The sequence below is a fragment of the Lynx rufus genome, unplaced genomic scaffold (assembly GCF_022079265.1).
Source record: "Lynx rufus isolate CCGP_SWC_20201006 ecotype Redwood Valley unplaced genomic scaffold, mLynRuf1.p SCAF_3, whole genome shotgun sequence".
Lineage (NCBI taxonomy): Eukaryota > Metazoa > Chordata > Mammalia > Carnivora > Felidae > Lynx > Lynx rufus.
The window spans coordinates 93,697,380-93,720,800 of NW_025814845.1; the positions used below are offsets into that span (position 1 = coordinate 93,697,380).

The 23,421-nt window shown below is 36.7% G+C and overlaps 1 protein-coding gene across 1 annotated transcript in view; it reads right to left on the reverse strand.

Annotated features, from left to right (window-relative positions):
* Positions 1-23,421, reverse strand: part of LOC124519917 (bifunctional heparan sulfate N-deacetylase/N-sulfotransferase 4-like) — a 403,122-nt gene that overhangs the window by 22,895 nt on the left and 356,806 nt on the right. The window contains exon 8 of the mRNA XM_047090382.1: positions 17,023-17,205. Within this exon, the coding sequence (XP_046946338.1) occupies positions 17,023-17,205 (183 nt within the window). The remainder of the gene's footprint in view (positions 1-17,022; positions 17,206-23,421) is intronic.

Sequence of the window (23,421 nt, forward strand, 5' to 3'; positions counted from 1 at the left end):
TTTTTAACTGGGGAAATATTTTCTTTATAGAGGTGAAGTAAGCTCAGAGTAAATTCTGCTAAAGGAAATTTGTTCTGTTATTTACAATTCTATTTTTTCCACATTGAAATATCTATTAGAGGCCGAATATTTCACAGTTATTTTCCATTTAGAGTCTCTTTCTTTGAATATTTTCCTTTGAATATTTTTCAAGAATAAACTTGTTAAATAAGTCATCTGTAATTGAAACTTTTGACCATTTTGCCAAATATAAGTGCTGCAAAATCATAGACTTTTCAACGTTACATTCCAGCACAGAATATAAATTTATCTAATTAAAAAAAGAGACCCATCAAGAAATGCTTATCACAGTTGAACTTCCAAAGTTCAATTAAAGAATGCCAAATTAAACCCTCTAGTTCATTTGAATTCTCATTACTTAATTTGTTTAGTCTCCTCCCTTCTTGCTTTGGAGCTTTTTAAGATGACAAAAAGCACTAAAGGAAGAAAAAAATATTACTTAAATTTTTTTTCTCAAAGTAATATTTTAATATTTTTATCAAAAATAGTATCAAAGCTGTTTGTCCTCAGTGTCATCATATAGACTGAAAGGGTTAGATCGTCTTGACATTCCACAGAACTTAACCACTAGTCTTCTATATTGACTTCATGTTAATTATATCTGATAGGTACCAAGTGTCAAGTACTCTGTTGTCTTTGTAAGACACATGCACTCCAGAGGGTAGAAGTTTCAGCGTTTATTTATTTTTTTTTTGGGACAGAGAGAGACAGAGCATGAACGGGGGAGGGGCAGAGAGAGAGGGAGACACAGAATCGGAAACAGGCTCCAGGCTCTGAGCCATCAGCCCAGAGCCCGACGCGGGGCTCGAACTCACGGACCGCGAGATCGTGACCTGGCTGAAGTCGGACGCTTAACCGACTGCGCCACCCAGGTGCCCCAAGAATTCATTTTTATTACTTATTTTTTAGATCTTTAATATTTCAGAGAAATTAACATATAATAATTAAGTACTTTATTAACTTAATTAGAAGAGCAACAGTAATTTAATGTTAGAAATAGTAACCGACTGCGCCACCCAGGCGCCCCAAGAGGGTAGAAGTTTCAGGGAACCACCTCCGTGTGTGGTTTTTCAAGGTCCACTGGTCTGGATTATACTGAGACATCTCTTCTGAGTAAGGGTCTATTTTTGTTCTTTGTGACTCCGATGACTAAGAAAGAACACAGGGCTTGATAGGCCTCTTTGGGTTTTGGAAGCAACATTTTATTGCACTGGGGAATATTGATCTGAGGCATTGACAGGATGATGCAGAAAATCACTAGTTTTCGAACCCAGAACAAGGAAGAGTCCTGCAAGAGGTTAAGACTGAGGTACAAGCAGCTCTCCCACTTGGATCATACCTCTGGGCAGACCTAGGGTACTATGGAATCCCTACCAAGTAGAGTTTTGGTTACGCCCCAGAGGAGAATTGCAGTGTGCACTCCTAAGGTTCTGCAGCAGGGTGTGCCACTGGCAGCAGTCATTCAAACTGGTATCTACTCCTGGTATGCTACTGGGCCCTAGAGGAGATAGTGTTTCTCATGGATTTTCAAAGTGACTGGGTGGCCATAACTGGACATCATAATTTGAGCATTGGCAGCCCCACCAAATCCTAAATTCAGTTGTACCCACTAGCAATTCATTGTTAGATGGGAGTGGTATGTCTGGGATCGATCTCAAGCTGATCCAAAGGCTACAGATGACCTTTACAAATGAGTGACCTAGACCCTCATGTCACCTATCACTGTTCCACCAATGCCTCTATATCAGCTTATTCCTATATTTTCATGGGAGGCCCCCTATATCTGCTGATGAAGAGGGGGAAACTCAAGCTTGTTTGTGGATAGATTGACCCACATGTTAGCAGAGGCTGAAAGTGGACTGCTGTTGCACTACAAGCCCCTAAAAACTAGTGGCTAAGGGAAAACTTCCAATTAACAGAGTTATGGGCAATGTTCTTAGTCATCTACTTTTTTTGTGGATAGACTAGTAGGGCAATATAAGGATAGAACAGATGAATAGGCAGTGGTGAATAGGTTACCCAAGAGACTGAAAGGAGTGACATGAGAGTATTAGGGCTAATAAGTTCTAGGGTAAAGACATGTTGATGGACTCATGGTAGTGACCAAAAAGTTTGATGATCTTTGTACTGTGCATTAATGTACACCAAAGATATTCAAGGTAGAAGTGTAAACAACCAAGTGGACAGAATGATTCAGCCAGTTCCCAACATTCCCACATGTCACCTAAGCTCTGTCCTTAGCCAGCCCTTTGCTGGAGCAATGGGTTTGTGAATGGAGTACCTACGGTATCAAGATGGAAGCCATTCATAAGCTTCCTTCTCCCAAGTCTGCTCTAGTTACAGCCACTGTTGAGTATCTGACCTGCCAGTAACAGAGAACAGTTCTCTGTTAATAGTTCTCTGTAAATCCCAGAAATTGACTACCCTACCACTTAATAGAAAATTGATTATTTTGGACACTTTTACTTTGAAAAGGGCAGTGATTCATCCTGACCCATACTGACACATATTCAGAGTATGGATTTGCCTTCTCTAGTCACATAGGCTGTATCCTCTTCTCTTTCCTGTTTTACTTTTTCCCTTATAGGTTTTTCTCTTTTTTTAATATGAAATTTATTGTCAAATTGGTTTCCATACAACACCCAGTGCTCATCCCAACAGGTGCCCTCCTCAATACCCATAACCCATCCTCTCCTCCCTCCCACCCCCCATCAACCCTCAGATTGTTCTCAGTTTTTAAGAGTCTCTTATGGTTTGCCTCCCTCCCTGTCTAAGTTTTTTCCCCTCCCCCTCCTCCATGGTCTTCTGTTAAGTTTCTCAGGAGCCACATAAGAGTGAAAACATATGGTATCTGTCTTTCTCTGTATGACTTATTTCACTTAGCATAACACTCTCCAGGCCCATCCATATTGCTACAAAAGGCCATATTTCATTCTTTCTCACTGCCAAGTAGTATTCCATTGTGTATATAAACCACAATTTCTTTATCCATTCATCAGTTGATGGACATTTAGGCTCTTTCCATAATTTGGATATTTTTGAAAGTGCTGCTATCAACATTGGGGTACAAGTACCCCTACGCATCAGCACTCCTGTATCCCTTGGGTAAATTCCTAGCAGTGCTATTGCTGGGTCATAAGGTAGATCTATTTCTAATTTTTTGAGGAACCTCCACACTGTTTTCCAGAGCGGCTGCACCAGTTTGCATTCCCACCAACAGTGCAAGAGGGTTCCCATTTCTCCACGTCTTCTCCAGCATCTATAGTCTCCTGATTTGTTCATTTTAGCCACTCTGACTGTCATGAGGTGATATATCTCAGTGTGGTTTTGATTTGTATTTCTCTGATGAGGAGTGATGTTGAGCATCTTTTCATGTGCCTGTTGGCCATCTGGATGTCTTCTTTAGAGAAGTGTCTATTCATGTTTTCTGCCCATTTCTTCACTGGATTATTTGTTTTTTGGGTGTGGAGTTTGGTGAGTTCTTTATAGATTTTGGATACTAGCCCTTTGTCTGATATGTCATTTGCAAATATCTTTTCCCATTCGGTAAATTGCCTTTTAGTTTTGTTGATTGTTTCCTTTACAGTGCAGAAGCTTTTTATCTTGATGAGGTCCCAATAGTTCATTTTTGCTTTTAATTCCCTTGCCTTTGGGGATGTGTCAAGTAAGAAATTGATGCGACTGAGGTCAGAGAAGTTTTTTCCTGCTTTCTCCTCTAGGGTTTTGATGGTTTCTTGTCTCACATTCAGGTCCTTTATCCATTTTGAGTTTGTTTTTGTGAATGGTGTAAGAAAGTGGTCTAGTTTCATTCTTCTGCATGTTGCTGTCCAGTTTTCCCAGCACCATTTGTTAAAGAGACTTTTTTCTGAGAGTATCTCTTCAATAAATCATTTGAAGCCAAATTTCGTATCTCAGATTTTATTCCAATTAACTTTCCATCCCCAGCTTCTATTGTAACATGAATGCAGTGCAAAGTAAAAAGACAAATAATATATAAAGACAACTGTACTTTGTGAGAATTCGCCTTGGAAAAGTTAGGGTACACTTTGTGGGTTTTTGTATGAATTCATCTGTAGAAACGGTGATGAAATGATTTAATTACAAGCCAATAAACTTCACATTTTTTTATTCATTTTGCACAATAACTTAAATTTTATTTTATTTTTACCAGTGTCTTTAATTTATGTCATCTTTTTATTCAACTAGTATTCAATCTCAAATCCTTAATAGTCTAGCTTCAGTTTAATTCCATAACCATAATTTTCACTATGGCAGAGAAGAGTAGACTATTTGGTTTCCTTTTATTCTTTCAGTTATGGAACATTCCTTTATTTTGCATAGTCTATAGGTTTCAGCCAGAGACTATATTTCACAATCTCTTTTGAATCAAGCTTTCTTCATCTGAATCATGTCAGTCCAAAGGAAAGTATGCCAAAATGATGTAAAGTATCTTCTTAAGGGTAAAACCACTCTCCTTGGATTTTCCCTTTCCTAATGACTGTCAGCTGTAAAATGGTTACAATTGCAACATGTGCCTTGGACTCAGAGACATTGAACAGTTGCCAACCTGGGGCCCCGGATGACCCTCTATGTGGAATAGAGCTATCTAATGCTCCTAAATGTCCTGTCCATTTTTAGACAGTTGTATGAGTGAGATATATATATATATCTGTTTTATTTAGTCAATTTATTGTTTGAAATGTAATCATTATAGCAACATTGCCTATACTCTAACTCAATGTGTTTCAAAGCACTTGTCTATGAGAAGATAAGGAACTTGAGTCAGAATGTGAATTATTGAACTGCTTACTGTAATAAGAACATCCTGCTACAAGCAAAAACAAAATTCCAGCTGAAGCAGCCAGCGTGTTCAGTGATATAGTTGGTTTATAAGTTTCACAACGTTCTTGTCTCATAACAAATCAGCAAAAAGCAATTCAAGCCCTTTCATGGACCACACTTTGAGTAGCACTGCTCTGAATTAACAATCGCCAACACCATACACAAAAATAAACTCAAAATGAATAAAGAACCTAAGTGTGAGCCCTGAAACCATAAAATTCCTAGAATAAAACAAGCAAACAGGCAGTAATATCTTTTAAATAGGCCTTAGTAACATTTTTCTAGATATATCTCCTCAGGCAAGGGAAACAAAAGCAAAAATAAATTATTGGGACAACACCAAAATAAAATCCTTCTATAGCAAAGGAAACCACCAACAAAATAAAAAGGGGAGAAGGTATATGCAAATGATATATCAGACAATGGGTTAATATCCAAAATATATAAAAACTTTTACAACTCAACACTGAAATAAATCCAATTAAAAAATGGGCAAAGGGCCTGAACAGACAGTTTTCTAAAAAAGACATGCAGGTGGCCAACAGACACATGAAAAGATGCTCAACATCACTAATCATCAATGAAATGCAAATCAAACCACAATGAGGTATCACCTTACACCTGCCAGAATGGCTGGAATCAAAGACAAGAAATAACAAGTATTGGTGAGGATGTGGAGAAAAGGGAACCCTCTTGCACTGTTGGCAGGGATGTAAACTGGTACAGCCACCATGGAAAACAATACGGAGATACCTCAAAAAAGTAAGAATAGAAATACCATATGATCCAAGAACTCTACTGGGTATTTACCCAAAGAAAATAAAAATACTAATTCAAAAAGATATATGCACCTCTATATGTTTATTGCAGCATTATTTACAGTAGTCAAGATATGGAAGTAACCTAAATGTCCATCTATAATTGAATAAATAGAGAATATGTGGCATATACATACAACAGAGCATTACCAAAACATAAAAGAGAACGAGATCTTGACATTTGTGACTACATGGATGGACCTAGAGGATATTTTGCTAAGTGAAGTAAGTCAGACAGAGGAAGACAAATGCCATATGATTTTGCTTATATATGGAATCTAAAAAATAAAATGAACAAACAAAAATGCAGAAACAGACCCATAAATAGAGAATGAACCGAAGGTTACCAGAGGGCAGAGAGCTGGGGCAATGGGAAAAATGTGTGAAAGGTGGTGAGAAGTACAGACTTCTAGTACAGAGTCACGGGAATAAAAGGTACATCATAGAGAATATAGTCAATGGTATTGTCACAGTGTTGTGTGAGGACAGTGGCTACACTTGTGGTGACCTTAGCATCACGTAGAGACTTCTGGAATCAGTATGTTGTAGACCTTGTGTAACATTGTGTCAACTACAGTTCAATTTAAAAACTGCCAAAACCGACCTAATGTTTCAGTTATACTGTATTCACTATTATAGATATACTCATGTCTGTACCTGATTCTTCCAAGCTTATTTGAACAATTTATTTTTCTGTGCAATGCTCTTTTTTTTTAAACCAATCCATAGTAAAAATTTCACCAATTATTCTAGTGTCAGCTAATATGTCCCATAAAACTTCCTTATTTTAGAGGGGTGGCATAGCCCAGTTGTTAAAAGAGTGTGAGCTCAGGAGGAAGACTGCCTGTGTCTTATGGAATTTTCCTAAATTCTCTGAGTCTCAGTTTCCTTATCCAAAAAATAATGATTGATGGTATCTACTTCACATGGTTAGTGAGAGTGTTAAAGGAGCTAATATATTTAAATGAGCAAATTGTTCTGTATAAGAGAGAGTGATTATTATGTGATCCAATGTTAGCTTCCCCCCCCTACCTTTGTTTAGATGAGTCAGTCAGTTGAAGCAGCAGAAAGAAATTACTATTGCTGATAGACTGGTTTAGTATAGATATCCTTCCTTAAAGCAGACTTCCTGGTCTACTGTCTGAACCCTAGCACCTAAGGTGGTTGTCTCTTCTCAGCACAAATTCATGGTTCGATGACTAGGTTTCTGAGATGTACGACTTACTTGATAGGGAAATAACTTGGGAGTTTCTTCAGGAAAACTTGAGAATATAGATTGCTCTGTGAGACCCAAAGACCCCTATATAATCCCAACACAATTTATTTTTGAATATGCTTTCTGTCTGGCTCCTACAACTCATCCAATTTATTGTTTTAGCACTTGCCATCACTCAGGTCACAGCTAAAATATGACCCCATGTAAGAGGCCTTCCCTGATGACCATAGCCAAAGCACCTCCTCCCAATCCTGTCTCTCTATGGTAGCTTCTGGTCACATTTCTTTCACTGTACCTGAAATTATTCCATTCAAGTATTTGTTTTTAGTAATTTTAAATTACATATATATAATGCATTTATATTTGTAATTCTATCTCAACTAGAATGTGAGTTCTCTGAAGCAAAAACCCATGTTTGTCTTCTTGACTGCTACAGTCTAATACATAAAAAGTGTTTGATAAAAATGGACTGAATGAGTAACCGACTTAAGACAGGCACAGTAAATGTATAGTAATAGGCATAGACAGATTTTGCTACGTTTGAAAACTAATGTAATATGAACCGTGTAGACATTTTACTTCCAAAACTATGACCAAAAAGCATCTGCAATCTCCAATGATGTCTTTCATAGTGCTCCAGAAGCTAGTGTTTGCTATTTCCTTAAGCCAAAGCTTTATACCTTGAACGTTTTCCTCATATTAACTGCTTTGTTTGTAAAGAATTTATTTCTCAACTCTATTTTATACGTTAAACAATAGGAAAGCAGTTCTCATGACCTACACTTATCAAGTTTCCTCACACACATCTCAACGAAGAACAAATCTCAGATTGGGTATTTAATTCATCTGCTCAAATGGTTTCCATATTCTTAGCAAAAGTAGACAAGCAAACTGATCAATCATTCAGCGCCACTGCTGGAAGTGTCTTTTGTGGGATCTTCTGGTTCCCTATGTTCAACTAGGCCACTTATTTTCTTTATTGCAGTACACCTTGTCTCTGCCATTCAAATTTTTGCATGCAAAACCTGTGAAGTGGGCAAATTCAATATAACACTTGAAGAGAGTTTTCTTTGTCACACAGAACATGAATAAACATGCTTGTTTTAGTAGACAAAGACACTAATTATTTCTAGTTGTACTTTCCCAAGAAATTATACCAACAAAAATAAACTATCAAATAAAATTCCTGGATGCTGTTACAGTGCTTTCTGCTCCAAGTGCTTTATGACTAACAATTCAATTGACACTACTCCTGTTTTTCCTATACGTATTTTACAGTTGGTGGCATTTGTACACCTCAATCTAGGCAGATTGCCTGTTTGTATAACTGCATCCCTTGTATGTTATGCTATTTTCAGACTTTCCAGATGTCCATTATTTCTTCTTTCACCTCTTTTCCTGCATGTTTCCCCTTGTGTCTGTTAATCACAAGTCTGTAAACAGGATGTTTGCATTTCCTATTTTATATTCTGAAAATGTTTGTTTAGATTTTTCCTACTCTGATTTTTCTTCTATTGCCTGAATATTTGAATAACAGCTAACATAATATCTAACCTTTATTGATCACCTTCTATATTCCAGGCACTTGCTTGACATAGATTATTTCTAATCCTCAAAGCAACCTGGCAAGACAGATATCATTATCCCTTCTTTACACCTGAGGAGCCTGAGATGCAAGGTGTTTTATTTAGGTCTTGCTGAAGGTCACACAGCAAGTTAGTTTCAAATCTGGAATCCAAAGCTGGTGTTGTCTCTGAAGTTAAATAGTGTGTGTGTGTGTGCGTGTGTGTGTGTATGTGCGTGTGTAAGAGAGAGACATAAAGAAAGAGGGAGACAGAGAGAGTTTGTAGGAGTGATTATGAAGGTGAAAGGGTCTTCCCAAGAAAAAGCAAAGCCTTTCCTTGTACTTTCATACTTTGTTCCATTGCTATTATTTTAATTTCAAAAGTCAGAAAATTGCAAAGCAATTATATCCCTTTTCCTTCTCTAACCTGATTGTTCTCTGCATATCTGAAACTGCCATAAACAGTAATTTACTCTTTTAAGTATCTAGAACTATAGATATATTGAAACTTAAAAAAAATATTCAGTTAAAATTGCTTTAGGCAGCTCATGGTTACAGTGCCAGTCTAGTAAAAATGCATGTAACTCAGCTCTCACACAGGTAGAGAGGATGCAGGTGGTTTTGCACATGGAATACATGATGAGGTGAGGCAGATTTACTTTTAAGAAGATATAAGAGAGGTAGAGAGAAGATTCCCTGAGGTGATGGGCCAGACTTAGAAAGGGGAGTAAATTCTGATGAAATTGTGTTACTGAGAACGGTATTAGCACCCAGCTTTTTCCTCTCCAATTGAGTAAGAATTTCAAATTCATAATCAAGCTAAAAACATGTATTTTTAAAAAATCACACTGCTTACCTTATCCTGAAGTTCATAGTTTTATAGAATACATGAAAATAACTTCTGTTCTCATTAGATGTAGTTGGAATAACATTGCCTTTACTAAAAATCTGCTTTGCTCATTGCTTCTCCACATCCTTCACTGACAAGGACACTGTGGAATTATCAGTGAGATTGATTATCCACTCTCAAGTCATGTGCCTATTCCAGATAACTGGGACATATCTAGACTTTAATAGCTAAAGCCTTAAAAACGCCCAGTGCTCATGGCAAGATTATTTTGTTAATTACAAACGTTTCAGAGATTATTGGTTTTCTCTTCATTTCCTTTCTGCTTGCCTTCTGCTGTTCTGACCTCACTGTTTAAAGGAGAATGCTATGCAAGGTGTATTTGTGGGGTTTTTTTTTTTAATTCTTCTTCTTCCTCCCTACTTGGTTGTGTTGTTTTAAAAGTTCTTCTGTTTATTGAGTTTCTCCATGTACATGTCTTTAAACAAAATCCTTTTCCAATCTGTTTTATACAGGCTGGTGACTTCCAATTTTTTTGTCTCTTGATGTCATTTAAGCCTAATGCAACCCACATACACTGATGAGTAATTTTAATAGGCTATGGATGTTTATTCTCAGTGCTTCAATCAGCAAATCCTTATGGAGAAACTCTAAGACACACACCATCTTCACAAAGCTTGATTCTACCTGCATACTATGTAAAATGCAGCTAGTCCATCAATTCCTTGGAAAAGCCTTTCTTTTCTGAGTGCACTGATTTATAATGAATGCTCTCTCCACAGAACTCCCCTAGCACTTAATGGTCTGACTCTTACTCCAGCTTTCCTCCCAAAGTAGTCTGAATATAGAGGAGAATAAATGCCCACTTCTGAGAGTGGGAGTGGATGGAAAAGGGCTTTTGGTTCTGTGTGGGTCTGGGGTAACAGCGCCATCAGAGCTGTTTTAAGCATAAAGAACCTCTGATTTACCCTAAACATCTATGCACTTATCACCATATTATATCCATGTTTATTTAAATAAATTGATACTGTTGGCATTTACCACAAAATATTTTCATAGTAAAATTGACCCCAGGAGATGATAGGTTTACTCTGAAGCTCTGAGTATATTTAAACAGATGCACATTCCTATATACAGTATCTTATATTATTGTTTATGGTTTTATGAATATCTTGTTAGAGAATCTAGATAGCCAACTCAATAAAAAAACTATTTTTAAACTCCTATTAATAGGTTGGTATAATATAGCATATTCACTCACAGTATGCCTCTTAAGTTATCAGGCATATCTTTAGGGCACACACACACAAATTCAGGGCTTCGTTGTTGTTATACTTGGATTATGTGCTGAAAATCTATGTTTTATGATGATTTTGATTCAGAAAGGATGAAAGTGTTATAACTTTTTATTTTATTTATTTTATGGCACTATCTTCAAGTAGTTTTTATATTACCAAACCTCAGTAAGTTATTTGTGTGGGGAATTTGACACTTGACAAGATCATGTTTGCAACTAATTGACAGGAAAAGGAAAGTCCATGACTTATGTTACCATTTCTGGATGTCAGAATGTCTGACAGCCTTGTATAACCAAATAGGGAAGTGCTTCATTGTAAGTTAAAAATTAAACTCGTGAGGAATTTCCAACATATTTGGGAAACACTCCTGAGAGGTTTAAATACTAGTCTGAGTTAGGAAAATAAGTGTAATAAATACATAAATTCAAAGTGTGATTAGGAAAAAATACAGAAAAATAAGATGATGATGTCTGTGCCTCTATTATGCGTGCCATCTATGAAGTGATGAAAAATTATTCTGGCTATTTCACGGGAAAGGCTAAAAGATGAATAATTACAAATGAAAAACATGAAATTATAGAGTTCTTATTTCCCCAGATGTTGCAGATAAGTTTTCCTTTAACCTCAGTGTCTCACCCACAAACAATTTCTACCATTTCATGAGAGGTCTCACTCTTTTCACCACCAAGAAGTTTCCCTTTTTCATGGCTACATTATTGTCTCAACTTCAGTTCCTCCCTGTTCTTACCTGTCCTGGAAAAAAACTTCTGGTATAATCTTTATTGTCCAATTTTTTTTTAAATTACTTTACTTTCATCTTCAGAACCTGCAGAGAATTGCTCCTTGTTGCCTATGAGACTCAGATTACTCTGATAGCCTTCAAAGGTTTCCCAACTGACTTGTATGTGCTTCCCAAGGTTATTTCTTATTGGATTCCTACTGTTCTCTAAGAAACAAATGTTTATTTTATTGTTCTTTGTGCACATGCACACACCTCTGCTTTTGCTTATTCATTCATGAGATTTTAATGACAGTGGTTATGGTACCATGCTGGGTTCTAGGTTACAAACATGAATAAACAGTCTCAACTCCTTCAGGTTTGCATGAGCTGGCATATGACAGACGTAAGTGTCTGCAATACCATATGGTAAGTGCAGTAATAGAGTCATAAACAAGGTATAAAGTGGAAAAGAGAGGAATTAATATGAAAACAAATTTTAATGTCATTTTGTTCACATAACCAGGAGCTTTTATGGTTTGTAAGTTCTATGAAAGCAAAGACCTTTCTATTATGTAGGTACTTCAAAAGTATAGGTCAAGGGGCACCTGGGTGGCTCAGTTGGTTAAGTGTCTGACTTCGGCTCAGGTCATGGTCTCATGGTTCATGAATTCAAGACCTGTGTTGGACTCTGTGCTGACAGCTCAGAACCTGAAGTCTGCTTCAGATTCTGTGTCTCCCTCTCTCTCTCTCTAGGCCTCTCCCCAGCTCATGCTCTGTCTCTCTCTCTCAAAAATGAATAAACATTAAAAAAAAGTTTTTAAAAAAGTATAGGTCCAATAAATTCACACCAAATACACCACCAGATTCTTCTAAAGTAACAAGGCATACCTGAAATTCCATCCTACAGAGTCGATGACAGAAGTAGATTTATTTTTTTAAATGTAAAACTACCATTTTGCTGTGATTGGAACTACACTGCAGTAGGAATAAGAAAACCTGAGCTTTACTCCTGACTTGTCCCTAATAATCCAAGTGACTCAGAACAAGATATTTCATCTCACTAGGTGTCACCCATTTCTTCTCTAAAATGAATAGGTTGGGCTGTACATCCCTAACTTCTTATTCTGCGCTTACAATCTATAATTCTTTGTGTCAGAATTCATTTATTCCTTCAACAGACACATAATAATAGAATCTACAGTGTGTATGTCGCTAGACCTTGTGATTTGTTTATGTCACAGTTGTTCAAATCTCATCATTTCTAAGCTGGAGTTGGAGGATTTCACAGCTAGAATCAACAAAGGTGCTAACTCTTAAGGTTAGCACCTTGTGATTTACTTTCTACTTTTTTAATCCTGGAGCTACTGGCATGGAGAGAGAGAAAGCTCTTTGAGCATTCCCTTGGCCACACGGGCAAGCAGGAATCCACATCACGCTTGGCATGTTTGTTGATAGTGAGAGTCTGGAGTGACTGCGTGAAGATTGAGGCTGAGCTATCCTGACAGCTTGAGAGCTTAAAAGCATCGATTAGTGAATGTGCAAGAATCTGACCTTCTAAATGCCTCCATGTTGTGGTTTGGTTTTTATAATGAGAGTTAAAAGGGAAAAAAAAGGAAATCCTATTCTTCCTTGCTTCAGAGTGATTATTCTACCAAAACAAAAAGGGACATGAATAAATAGGAACCCGTGAGAATCCTTTTAAGAATCTTACACACTAGAGACTAACGTGAGGAAGATAAACTCTAGGGACAGAGTTCTATATGTGTCCTCAGCATATATTCTCACATTTAACAGCTTTGAAAGAATCAGTTTCCAGTGAAGGAAGCACAGACACATTCTGTGTTGTACTTACTATGCTGTCCATTGATAGATATTCATATTGCACTTTTTAATTAGGTGACAAAACGTTGCACATATATGGCAGTTGGTGCTAATGAAAATTTACATAAAGAACCAAAAGAAATTAAATAGATGTGAAGATTATCATTATTCATGTTTTATTTTTATTTGTAGTAACAAAAAAGTGTGAACTAAAAATCTTGGGAAAAATAACAGTTGATTTACTTTTTAAAAATGAAATACACTAAATAAGACATGCTTAGAAACACAAAAGGGTACCTGAATTTTGAGAATGTATAACAATGACAGACACATTATACTAATCTATCTTAACTCTGTAGGGTTGTGAAGAGTGGGCCACAAAACATTTAATTAGTGCTGGTTATGCTTATATGTATTTTGTAAAACTGAATTCATATTGTATACAGAACATGATGATAATGCTCACAGCTGCTCTGTTTGTCATCATAAATATGAATATGGAGAGAAGAGATAACCACTAGGGAAAGGGACTCAGAAAGTATTATGCACTTTATCTCTACTTAACCATTTGTAGTCTCATAGACATGGTTTATGACATGCAAACTGATCAGATTTCTTTAATAAGTCAGCTGTTCTCAAAATCTCACATACATGAACAATTCCCTTTTGAACTTAACTGCTCATCTGCTTTCTACTCCTTGTTTTCCTTCTTAAACATATTTGAGAAAATATGGCACTTTAGTTAATGAGAAATGCATGCAACTTTATTTTTCAGTCAAAAGAAACCACATATAATATAATTTGCTTGATAAAATGGAAGTCTTTTAGTAAATATGTACTCTTCAATGTTATTTAAATACTTTTATGACGGGTGCCTGGGTGGCTCAGTTGGCATGAGCTGAGCATCTGATTCTTGACAACTCTTTATTTTGGCTCAGGTCATGATCTCACAGTTCATGGGATCGAGCCCTGCATCAGGGCTCTGTGCTGATGGTGTGAGCCTTCTTGGGATTCTCTCTCTCCTCTCTGCCTCTCTGTTTCTCTCAAAATAAACTTTAAAAAAATTTTAAAAGTATTTTTATGATAAGCTATTTTGATAACATATTAAAATTGCTAAACATGTAAATTACAACAGTAATTACAAAAAATTTGTGAACTCTGAAGCCTTTTCTGATTAATTCTATCATTTGTTAAGAACTATCTAGTAATTTACCTCTATGATGTTATTCAAAATTGTCAGCCCATTCAAATGTTTTGTGTATACTTAGGGTCTCATGTCTTCAAAATGACATAGGTCTCTAAGAAATGGTTCTATTTTCTGTGTCTAATTTTCATTTATACCACCAATCAACTGAGGTAGTATTTCATATTTAACAGATATTTCATCAATATTTAGAATCATCGAGTAGACCAAATCATATTGGAGCTGGTGTATCTTTGATTATATTTACTCCTTAACAAAATGAACAGCATCACTGACATTGAAATGATATCAATAAATACAATTCTTGATTAAAAAAAACTCACACAATATTAAGAGACACAAATCCTTCATCTAAAGAAAACTTTCCTTCCTCTAAAGGAAAAGAAAATTTGGCTCTTGGGGCTGTTGACTCATGTCATAGACTCTGGGTCTGGAGTTCTCTCTTGTCCAGCAAAAGAGTGGGATGCAGGATTGAGAATGCAAGAGAAGCTAATGTCCGGGAGAAGGCAAGAGCCCTGAGTAAGGGTCCTTGCTCCATTTTTATTAGGATCAGAAGGCTTACAAGTGTGATGGGTGTGCACAAAGAGACAATGAAACTGTGAACATTAATTCATGGGTGTGGGGAAGAGGGGGTTTTGAAGATAGGTGGTGTTAGGGGTTTGGGTCAATACAAAATAAAATTCATGTGCTGGGTGGGAGGTTGTTTATAGCAAGCATGAGGTGTCACCTTTGTTTATCTGAACTGGTCTAGGGGACAAGAAAGACAGAGCATACTACCTTAGGGTCAACAAGGCACCTTTATTTTGCTAATTAGCTCCACTCTGGGCAACTTCACCCTGCTGTGGTCTATAGCCCTGTTTACCTGTTTACCTATTTTGGTCCTTCCTTCCTGTGAGAGCAGCTTTCTGCTATTGTACTAACCTCAGGGGCATTTCCGCCCTGAATATCTAATCTTGTTTACTTCATCTTGGATGTTTTCATTCTGAGATTTCCTATTCCTATACTTTTGTCCTATACTGGGGGCCTTTGCTCCCTTTACCTAACCTTATTTACCTAATCTTGTTTACCCAAACTTGGGTGTGTACATCCTATGGCTTTCTAATTCTTTATGCCTTGTTAACCCATGGGTGCAAGCTCAAGGAATTCCTAAGCATATTCCCCACAGACTCATTTATTGTATGTTAGCTGTTTAAAACTTTTGTTAAGTTGGTTACTTTGTATTGTTACTGTACCATGAATTATAGATATCTCATAAATAAACATGTGTGAGAAAAGAACTGATTTACTATCAATGATTTACCAATTTTATAAGTACGTGAGCACTTTTGAAGAATGCCATTTATGGGACGCAATGCTTGGCCTTTATGATATTCAGCAGCTACTTGGTATGATGCTATACACTACGATAATTATGTCTTTATCTATTTATCTGTCTATCTAACTTATACACCAAACATAAAGATGGTCAAGCAACTTATCAGAGGGGCAAAAGAATTAGAATGTGTAGTTCAATAAAAACACAAATGGTGAAGAGTTCCTGAATAAATCATCAGACTAAAGTATGAATTACTCTAGCAGTCAGTTGTAAAGCACGTTTTCAAATATATGCTAGTGAATAAGAATAGCAAGGAAACCCTGCTGACTTTGGGAGAACATACTGTGTTTCATTCTTTGCATTTGCTAGAGCAACTAGCCTTGCCTTATACACAGTAGATACCCGATAAACATGTGTTGGACGACTTCCTGACTGAATAGACACAGAGAGGCATGTAACATGAATTATGGAATAAGAAGAAACATAGAATCTTGGGGAGAAAAAGGGGATGGTAACAAGTCTGGTTCACAGTGATTTCTCATTAACGATGATGCTATTTCTCTACCAACTGCTTAGCAGGGGTCTATGTGATCTGCTCTCTGCAGCCAGCTTATTGATTGTGCGGGTCAATATAATGTAATGCATAAAGAACCAAGAAAATGGGAGGTAGCATTTTCCCAGATAACTGCTAACAAGCAGATATTTACACTTTCATACAATGAGGGTGAGTGACTCCCATGTGAAGCTGAATTATTTGTAAAAGCGATCCTAAAACTGATGATTTTTTTTTTTTTTTACCAATAGGTCTGATCCTAGTGAAAGATTAATTAGATTTAAGAGAAATGTGAAAACCTATTAAAGACAGCATTTGTAGAAGCATGAGGTAAAAAGTGTTTTTTCTTTTTCATTTTTACTATGTGTGTTTACACATACATATCGGGGGGTTAGTTATAGGGTTTTAGATTATGATGGCTCCTGGCTTCTGTCTCCCTAGATACTCAGTGCCTAACCATTTTATTGCCAGTTAGTGCTCACACTAAATGAGAGTGAAAATGACTAGCAGCGAGGAGACACCAACAATAAAACAACATCCTCAAAGCAAAAGTTCCGAAACAACCAAACCAACAAGCCAAACAACAGAGAAACAAAAAATACACTTAATGCATAAAACAAAAAAAGTTACTGAAGAGAACAAAACTAATGAATAAAAAAGAAGTTTGTGTTAAATGTCAGTTTTCATATCTCCAACAGAGTTCAAAGTCAAATTAGGCCCTGGTTTCTTTCCTTTCACCGCAGGAGAGAATGTTTCACCTTACCTGCCAGAGAGGGTCTTTTTGCTCAGGGAAGAGCTCAAAGTACTTGTGTGCGAGTTGCACTGGGGGCAGAGTTTGCAGTTTCAGGGTGGTCCAGCTCTGCACGAAGTTGGCCAAGTTCACAAAGGTATATAACCCCAGGCGGTCATTCCCATAATTCGACAAATGGGTCATGAAAATGCTGATCTGAAAGACAAGTACAAATGACGGTAAAATAAACATACTTACGTTCAAAAATGGCATAGAATCTTCAAGCGGTACCTCACCTAACCTTGGAATTTCATGAGAAATACAATGATCATTTAGGTGGTGTTACGAACTGAATTGTGTTCCTCCCAAATTTATATGTTGAAACCATAATCTCCAAGGGACGGTTCAAAGATTAGGCCTTTAGGAAGGTAATCACAGTTAAACAAGGTCATAAGGGCAGGGCCCTAGTCTGATAGGTCTTGTGCCCTTATAAGAGGAAGAAATAACTGCACTCTCTCTCTACCTCTGTCCTCCCGCTCTCTCTCCTCCTTTCCCCCCTCACTCCACTTCCTTCTCTCCCCCTTTCTCTCTCTTTTCCTCCCTCTGTCTTTCCCTCCATCCTCTTCCTTCTCCCCATCTCCCTAACTCCCTCTGTATACATCCGGAAGGCTGTGTCTATAAACCAGGAAGAGAGTTCTTACCAGAAACTAAATTTGCTGCTACCTCAATCATAGACTTCTAACCTCCAAAGCTGTGAGAAAATAAATGTCTATTATTTAAACCATCCAGTCTGTGGCATCTTGTTATGGCAGCTTGCACAGACTAATACAAGTAGAAAGCCACATATTTGATTTCTATTTTATTTTTTTATTTTTATTAAAAAATTTTTTTTAATGTTTATTTATTTTTGAGACAGAGGGAGACAGAACATGAGTTGGGGAGGGGCATAGAGAGGAGACACAGAATCTGAAACAGGCTCCGGGCTCTGAGCTGTCAGCACAGAGCCTGATGCAGGGCTTGAACGCCCGGACCGTGAGATCATGACCTGAGCCGAAGCTGGATGCTTAACCGACTGAGCCACCCAGGCGCCCCTGATTTTTGTTTTAAAATCACTCTTAAACTCATTTTTAAAACAGAAATTGAAATTGGGGTTTTCCCCCCCACACTGTTCATTAAAAGTATACTATTAATTTCCATGTCATTTTTTCCGTATTATATAATCAACATCATTAAACCCAATAATAGTAACTTCTAGGCCACTAAAGACCCAGGATTAGACTAGTTCTAAAATCAAACAATTGTTCCTGATCTTTACTGGTTTAGATATGTATGTAGATAGAAATGGAAGTAGACTCAAAACTCTAATGAAGACTTTCTACTGCAATAAAGTAATTGTTGGGGCATCTGGGTGGCTCTGTTGGTTGAGCATCCCACTCTTGAATTTGGCTCAGGTTATAATCCCCAGGTCGTGGGATGGAGTCCCATATCAGGCTCTATGCTGAGTGTGGAGCCTGCTTAAGATTCTCTCTTTCTGTCCTCCTCAGCACCTCTAACCCACTCATGTTCTCTCTCTCTCTCTCTCAAATAAATAAATAAATAAATAAATAAATTAAAAAGGAAACTTAGTGTTTGCATGGAAACTGATTGCTTTTAGCCAAAAAACTCTTCTATACTTATCTTTTTGTAATATTTCTTATCTCTATATTAACTCTAAAAACACCATAGCATTTTGGTATTGTATTTTTGTAGATCAAAGATGAGGACAAAGTAAAATCTAGATTGATTGCTCTTGGACACAGCAACAAAAATTTCAAATATGATTACAAATATGATGTACAATCCATCAGGGATTGCAGTTGGAATTTAAAAATATTTAATTTTTTAATTTTTTTAAATGTTTATTTATTTTTGACAGAGGGAGAGAGACAGAGCATGAGCGGGGGAAGGGCAGAGAGAGAGGGAGACACAGAATCAAAAGCAGATTCCATGCTCAGAGCCGTCAGCACAGAGCACAGTGGGGCTCAAACTCACGAACTAGGAGATCATTACCTGAGCTGAAGTCGGACACCCAACCGACTGAGCCACCCAAGCACCCCTGGAATTTAAAAATATTAAATGAAGGAGAGGGGCACCTGGGTGGCTCAGTCAGTTAAGCCATCGACTTTGGCTTAGGTCATGGTCTTGTGGTCTGTGGGTTTGAGCCTGTATTGGGCTCTATGCTGACAGCTCAGAGCCTGAAGCCTGCTTCAGATTCTGTGTCTCCCTCTCTCTGTCCCTCCCCCGACTTGCACTCTGTCTCTCCCTCTCTCTTAAAAAATAAATAAATATTTAAAAAAATTAAAAAGAAATAAATGCAGGAGAATTTGTATATTCTTGATCTAAATTGTGGAGATTACTAATGTAAGTCATGAAAAGGGAATTAATAATTTTCTACCATAAATAATATTTGTACTTGCTCCTCAATCTAATATTTGCATATAAGTATCTTAAGAATTCATTTTTATTTTTTTTCAACATTTATTTATTTTTGGGACAGAGAGAGACAGAGCATGAACGGGGGAGGGGCAGAGAGAGAGGGAGACACAGAATCGGAAACAGGCTCCAGGCTCTGAGCCATCAGCCCAGAGCCCGACGCGGGGCTCGAACTCACGGACCGCGAGATCGTGACCTGGCTGAAGTCGGACGCTTAACCGACTGCGCCACCCAGGTGCCCCAAGAATTCATTTTTATTACTTATTTTTTAGATCTTTAATATTTCAGAGAAATTAACATATAATAATTAAGTACTTTATTAACTTAATTAGAAGAGCAACAGTAATTTAATGTTAGAAATAGTAACATTAAAGCAAATATAACATGTTAAGTGAATCAGAAAAATAATATCCACAGGCAGTATGTAGAAAGCAAGTCAAGTGTTGCATGGCTAATTTTTGTATGGATGCTAACTGATTCTTTTTTTAAGGGTTAATGTTTCTTGGTGTGCTTACTTGGGTTGTTTAAACTATTTTGAAAATAAAAGTGGATTTGCAGTAACCGTTCTAATATCATATCTTTGCAACCTGGTTAGAATGTTAGCCATGCAATAGAGTTTATATACAGCAGAATCATCGTGCCTAAGACTTAATTTGTCACTGGATAGCTCTAAATGTCTGAAGAGGATACCTTTTGTGTTAAAAATAATAGGACATTAACTTGTTCCAGAATTAAAAAAAACAAACAAGCAAACAATACTCTGGCAAAGTACTGCCAGAGTAAGTTACAAGTTAAAGATACCAGGTTCACTGAATGCCCTTTTACTTTGGAAAAAAAATAAACAACAACACAACATTCCCTTTCTATGTGTTACATTAGAATACTGAAGTTAATTCTGTGAGAAAAATCTTATTAAAATTATTAGAGATACTCCTCACCATGGTTGAAGGTGGGGAGGAGAGTGGGAGAGCTTGGTTCATTTCCTTCATATCCCTAAGTTATATAAAATAATACCTAAAAAGTATATGGTGCTTACTACGTGCAAGGCACATATCTAAGCGTTTTACATATCTGAAAAGATTAAATCCTTTAACAGATAATTCTTATGGGGTAGGTACAGTTATTGTCTCTTTTCACAGATGAAGAGACTGGGGTATATAGTTAAGTAACTTGTCCAAGTCCCCCATCTAGTCAATGGCAGAACAGAATTTAAAACCCAGGCCATTTGATTCCCAAATCTGATACATGATATACCTGACAGCTTCACTCAAATATTTTAATATATAGTTTCAAATCCATCATTTTTATTTCCTTCTGCTTTTTTAAAAACAAAAGACAAAAACGTCTGTCTGTACAAAAAGTGGAAAATATATGTAAGCAGTATCTTGCTAACTTAAAGGTTTTTTTTTTCTTTTTTTCTTTTAAATTGGAATGCCAGAAGATAAATTATTTTTGGAATCTTATAAGAAAACTTTCAAAACGATGAATTATAGTATTTGAAAGAATATTACTGACTGCCTGCAGATTTATCTTTGAAGGCAGTATCACTCCTATCATATTTCCAGTCCATTTTTTCCCTGTGGAGTGTATTCAAAGGTTTGTACTCTAAAGGTCAGAAAAGAGAAAGGCTATTTTCAAGAAGATTCTTCACATAGCTAATTTAGATACAAATTTATATTAAATCCCCCAAATGTTAGTTGGTACAACATTCTTGCTTGAGATTCATGTGGAATCATTAGAACAGGCTTGGGGTATCTATGTCTGTGAGTGATTTTTGCACTGGCCAACTTCTCTCTCTTAAAGTTTCCCCTCCCAAATAGGAAGTGTCCTCTTGGCAGAACTTAATTACAGAGTTTCTAGAATATAAAGTAGTATCAGTCGTTGATGACCATATAATTGCAATGGTTGTCATGTAGAAATTCTTTATAATCACCACAAAATAATATACATTTGATCCCAATAAGTATGCATTTATCTCATATCACTACTGTAATTAAGAAATAAAACAGTGTAAGTAGTGTGCTTCAGGATAATTATAGTTTCTCAGGACTGAAATTGTTATGAAAAACCAGGCTGCTGGCTGAATGCCTAAAAAAATGTAATAATGTCCTAGAAATATACCACCTGCCCTCTAGCATTATTATTTTAAGATGGAACTTTAAAGCACCTGTAAGTGTCTAAAATCTGACAAAATTTTAAATAAAAATACTACTTGGAGAGTACTGTAAAGATTATTTTTATATTATGGACAAATGTATATTATCATTTCATTAGGGTAGTAACTCAATGCCTTTAAAAGATTTTTGTCACAGTGTAATTCTAAGTCATTTATTTAGAATTTCCTTAGGAGAACAAGCCTTGTTTTCCAAATGGAAGTATCAAACTTAATGCGGAGCAAATGCAAAATCTGCCTTTAGTGGGAAGCGACATCTGGAGATGTGTGGTTCTAAGCTGAGGCATGCTTCTGCATTAAAAAAAAAATTTTTTTTGATTTATTTTATTTTTGAGAGAGAGAGAGAGACACAGAATCTGAAGCAGGTTCCAGGCTCCGAGCTGTCAGCACAGAGCCCAATGCGGGCTTGAACTAATGAACTGTGAGATCATGACCTGAGACAAAGTTGGATGCTGAGCCACCTAGGTGCCCCAATGTTTCTTCGTTTAAATGTTCCTTTGCTGGGAATAGAAGGGGCATCCTGGCCAGGATGGTTGCAATCACTGTTGTATGGGGCATCATGTTTACCTGCCTTACAGGTTAGAAACAAATTAATGCTGGTATATGGTCAATTGACTGCACTTTAAGAAAAATTTTGCAAGCGCAGCTTAACTGCATATCTGACTTGCTAAACCACCTATTGTGCAGACAGAACATTTTAGATTTAGTATTTCTGGACAAGTGTCTTGTTCAAAAAACAAAACCTATTCAGAGGGTGTAGTGAGAATAAGATAAATTAAGAATAGATGTGGTTTGAAGCATAAATAAGAGAAGTCAAAGAATATGCAGTATGAAATAGCAAATAATTAATTTTTCACAGACTTGCAATATATTGCTACTATTTTTTACGTGACCGTATCTGTTCCTCTGCTTATCCTGTCCTTTTATTTATTTATTTTGATTGTTATTTCCTTACTTATATAGTAAGAATGCTCTTGCTCAGTACTCCCTAAGGCATCATCTAGAAAAGGTATGACTGTGCTATATGTTTGTTGTGCTGCAGATGTTTATAGATACAACTCACTGTACCTCACAATATTGCTGCTCAGAGATATACATCGATTCAGGCAAGCAGAGTTTCATCCCTCATGTCACAAAGACAAGCAAGGGCATCATGTTCAATGAGTGAGTTTAAGAATAAGATATCAAGTGCTAATGTCTGAGGCCAACTGCAGCAGGCTGTCCAGGGTGCCCCTGAGGTCTGGGTGTCCTGGCTTCTGTCATCAAGCCTGCCTCTCTGTTGCCTTCGACACTTCTACATACGTCCCTCCCTCAACTCTCAACATGCTTAACTCCCTTAAAGCCAACATGAAACAAGTCTAATTTCTTCCTTTTATCTGGTGTAAAACAGAACTAAAAAAAAAAAAACAAAAAACAAAAAACAAAAAACAAAAACACTGGAAGGCACTCTCAAAGTCTAACTATTCATTAGAAACATAAAACGGTTTTTCTGAATGCTAGATGCAATATGCAGGCACCAAAATTTGAGAAGATCATTACCTGTGAAATAAATCCATTTAATGATATAACTCTAGTCCAACAAAAAGGGAGGCTTTAAATATAGTAATATATAAATCTTGATAATAAGGAATTGGAGAAAAATAATTGAACTCTATGCATAATCCTTACATATGGTCAAAGTACTGTCACGGTGACCAATGGAAAAGTATTCTATAAATGTGGGCAAGTGGTTATCCTCCTGTTTAGTTGCAAATTATATAATTTATTGTCTGGTATAGCATTTTACT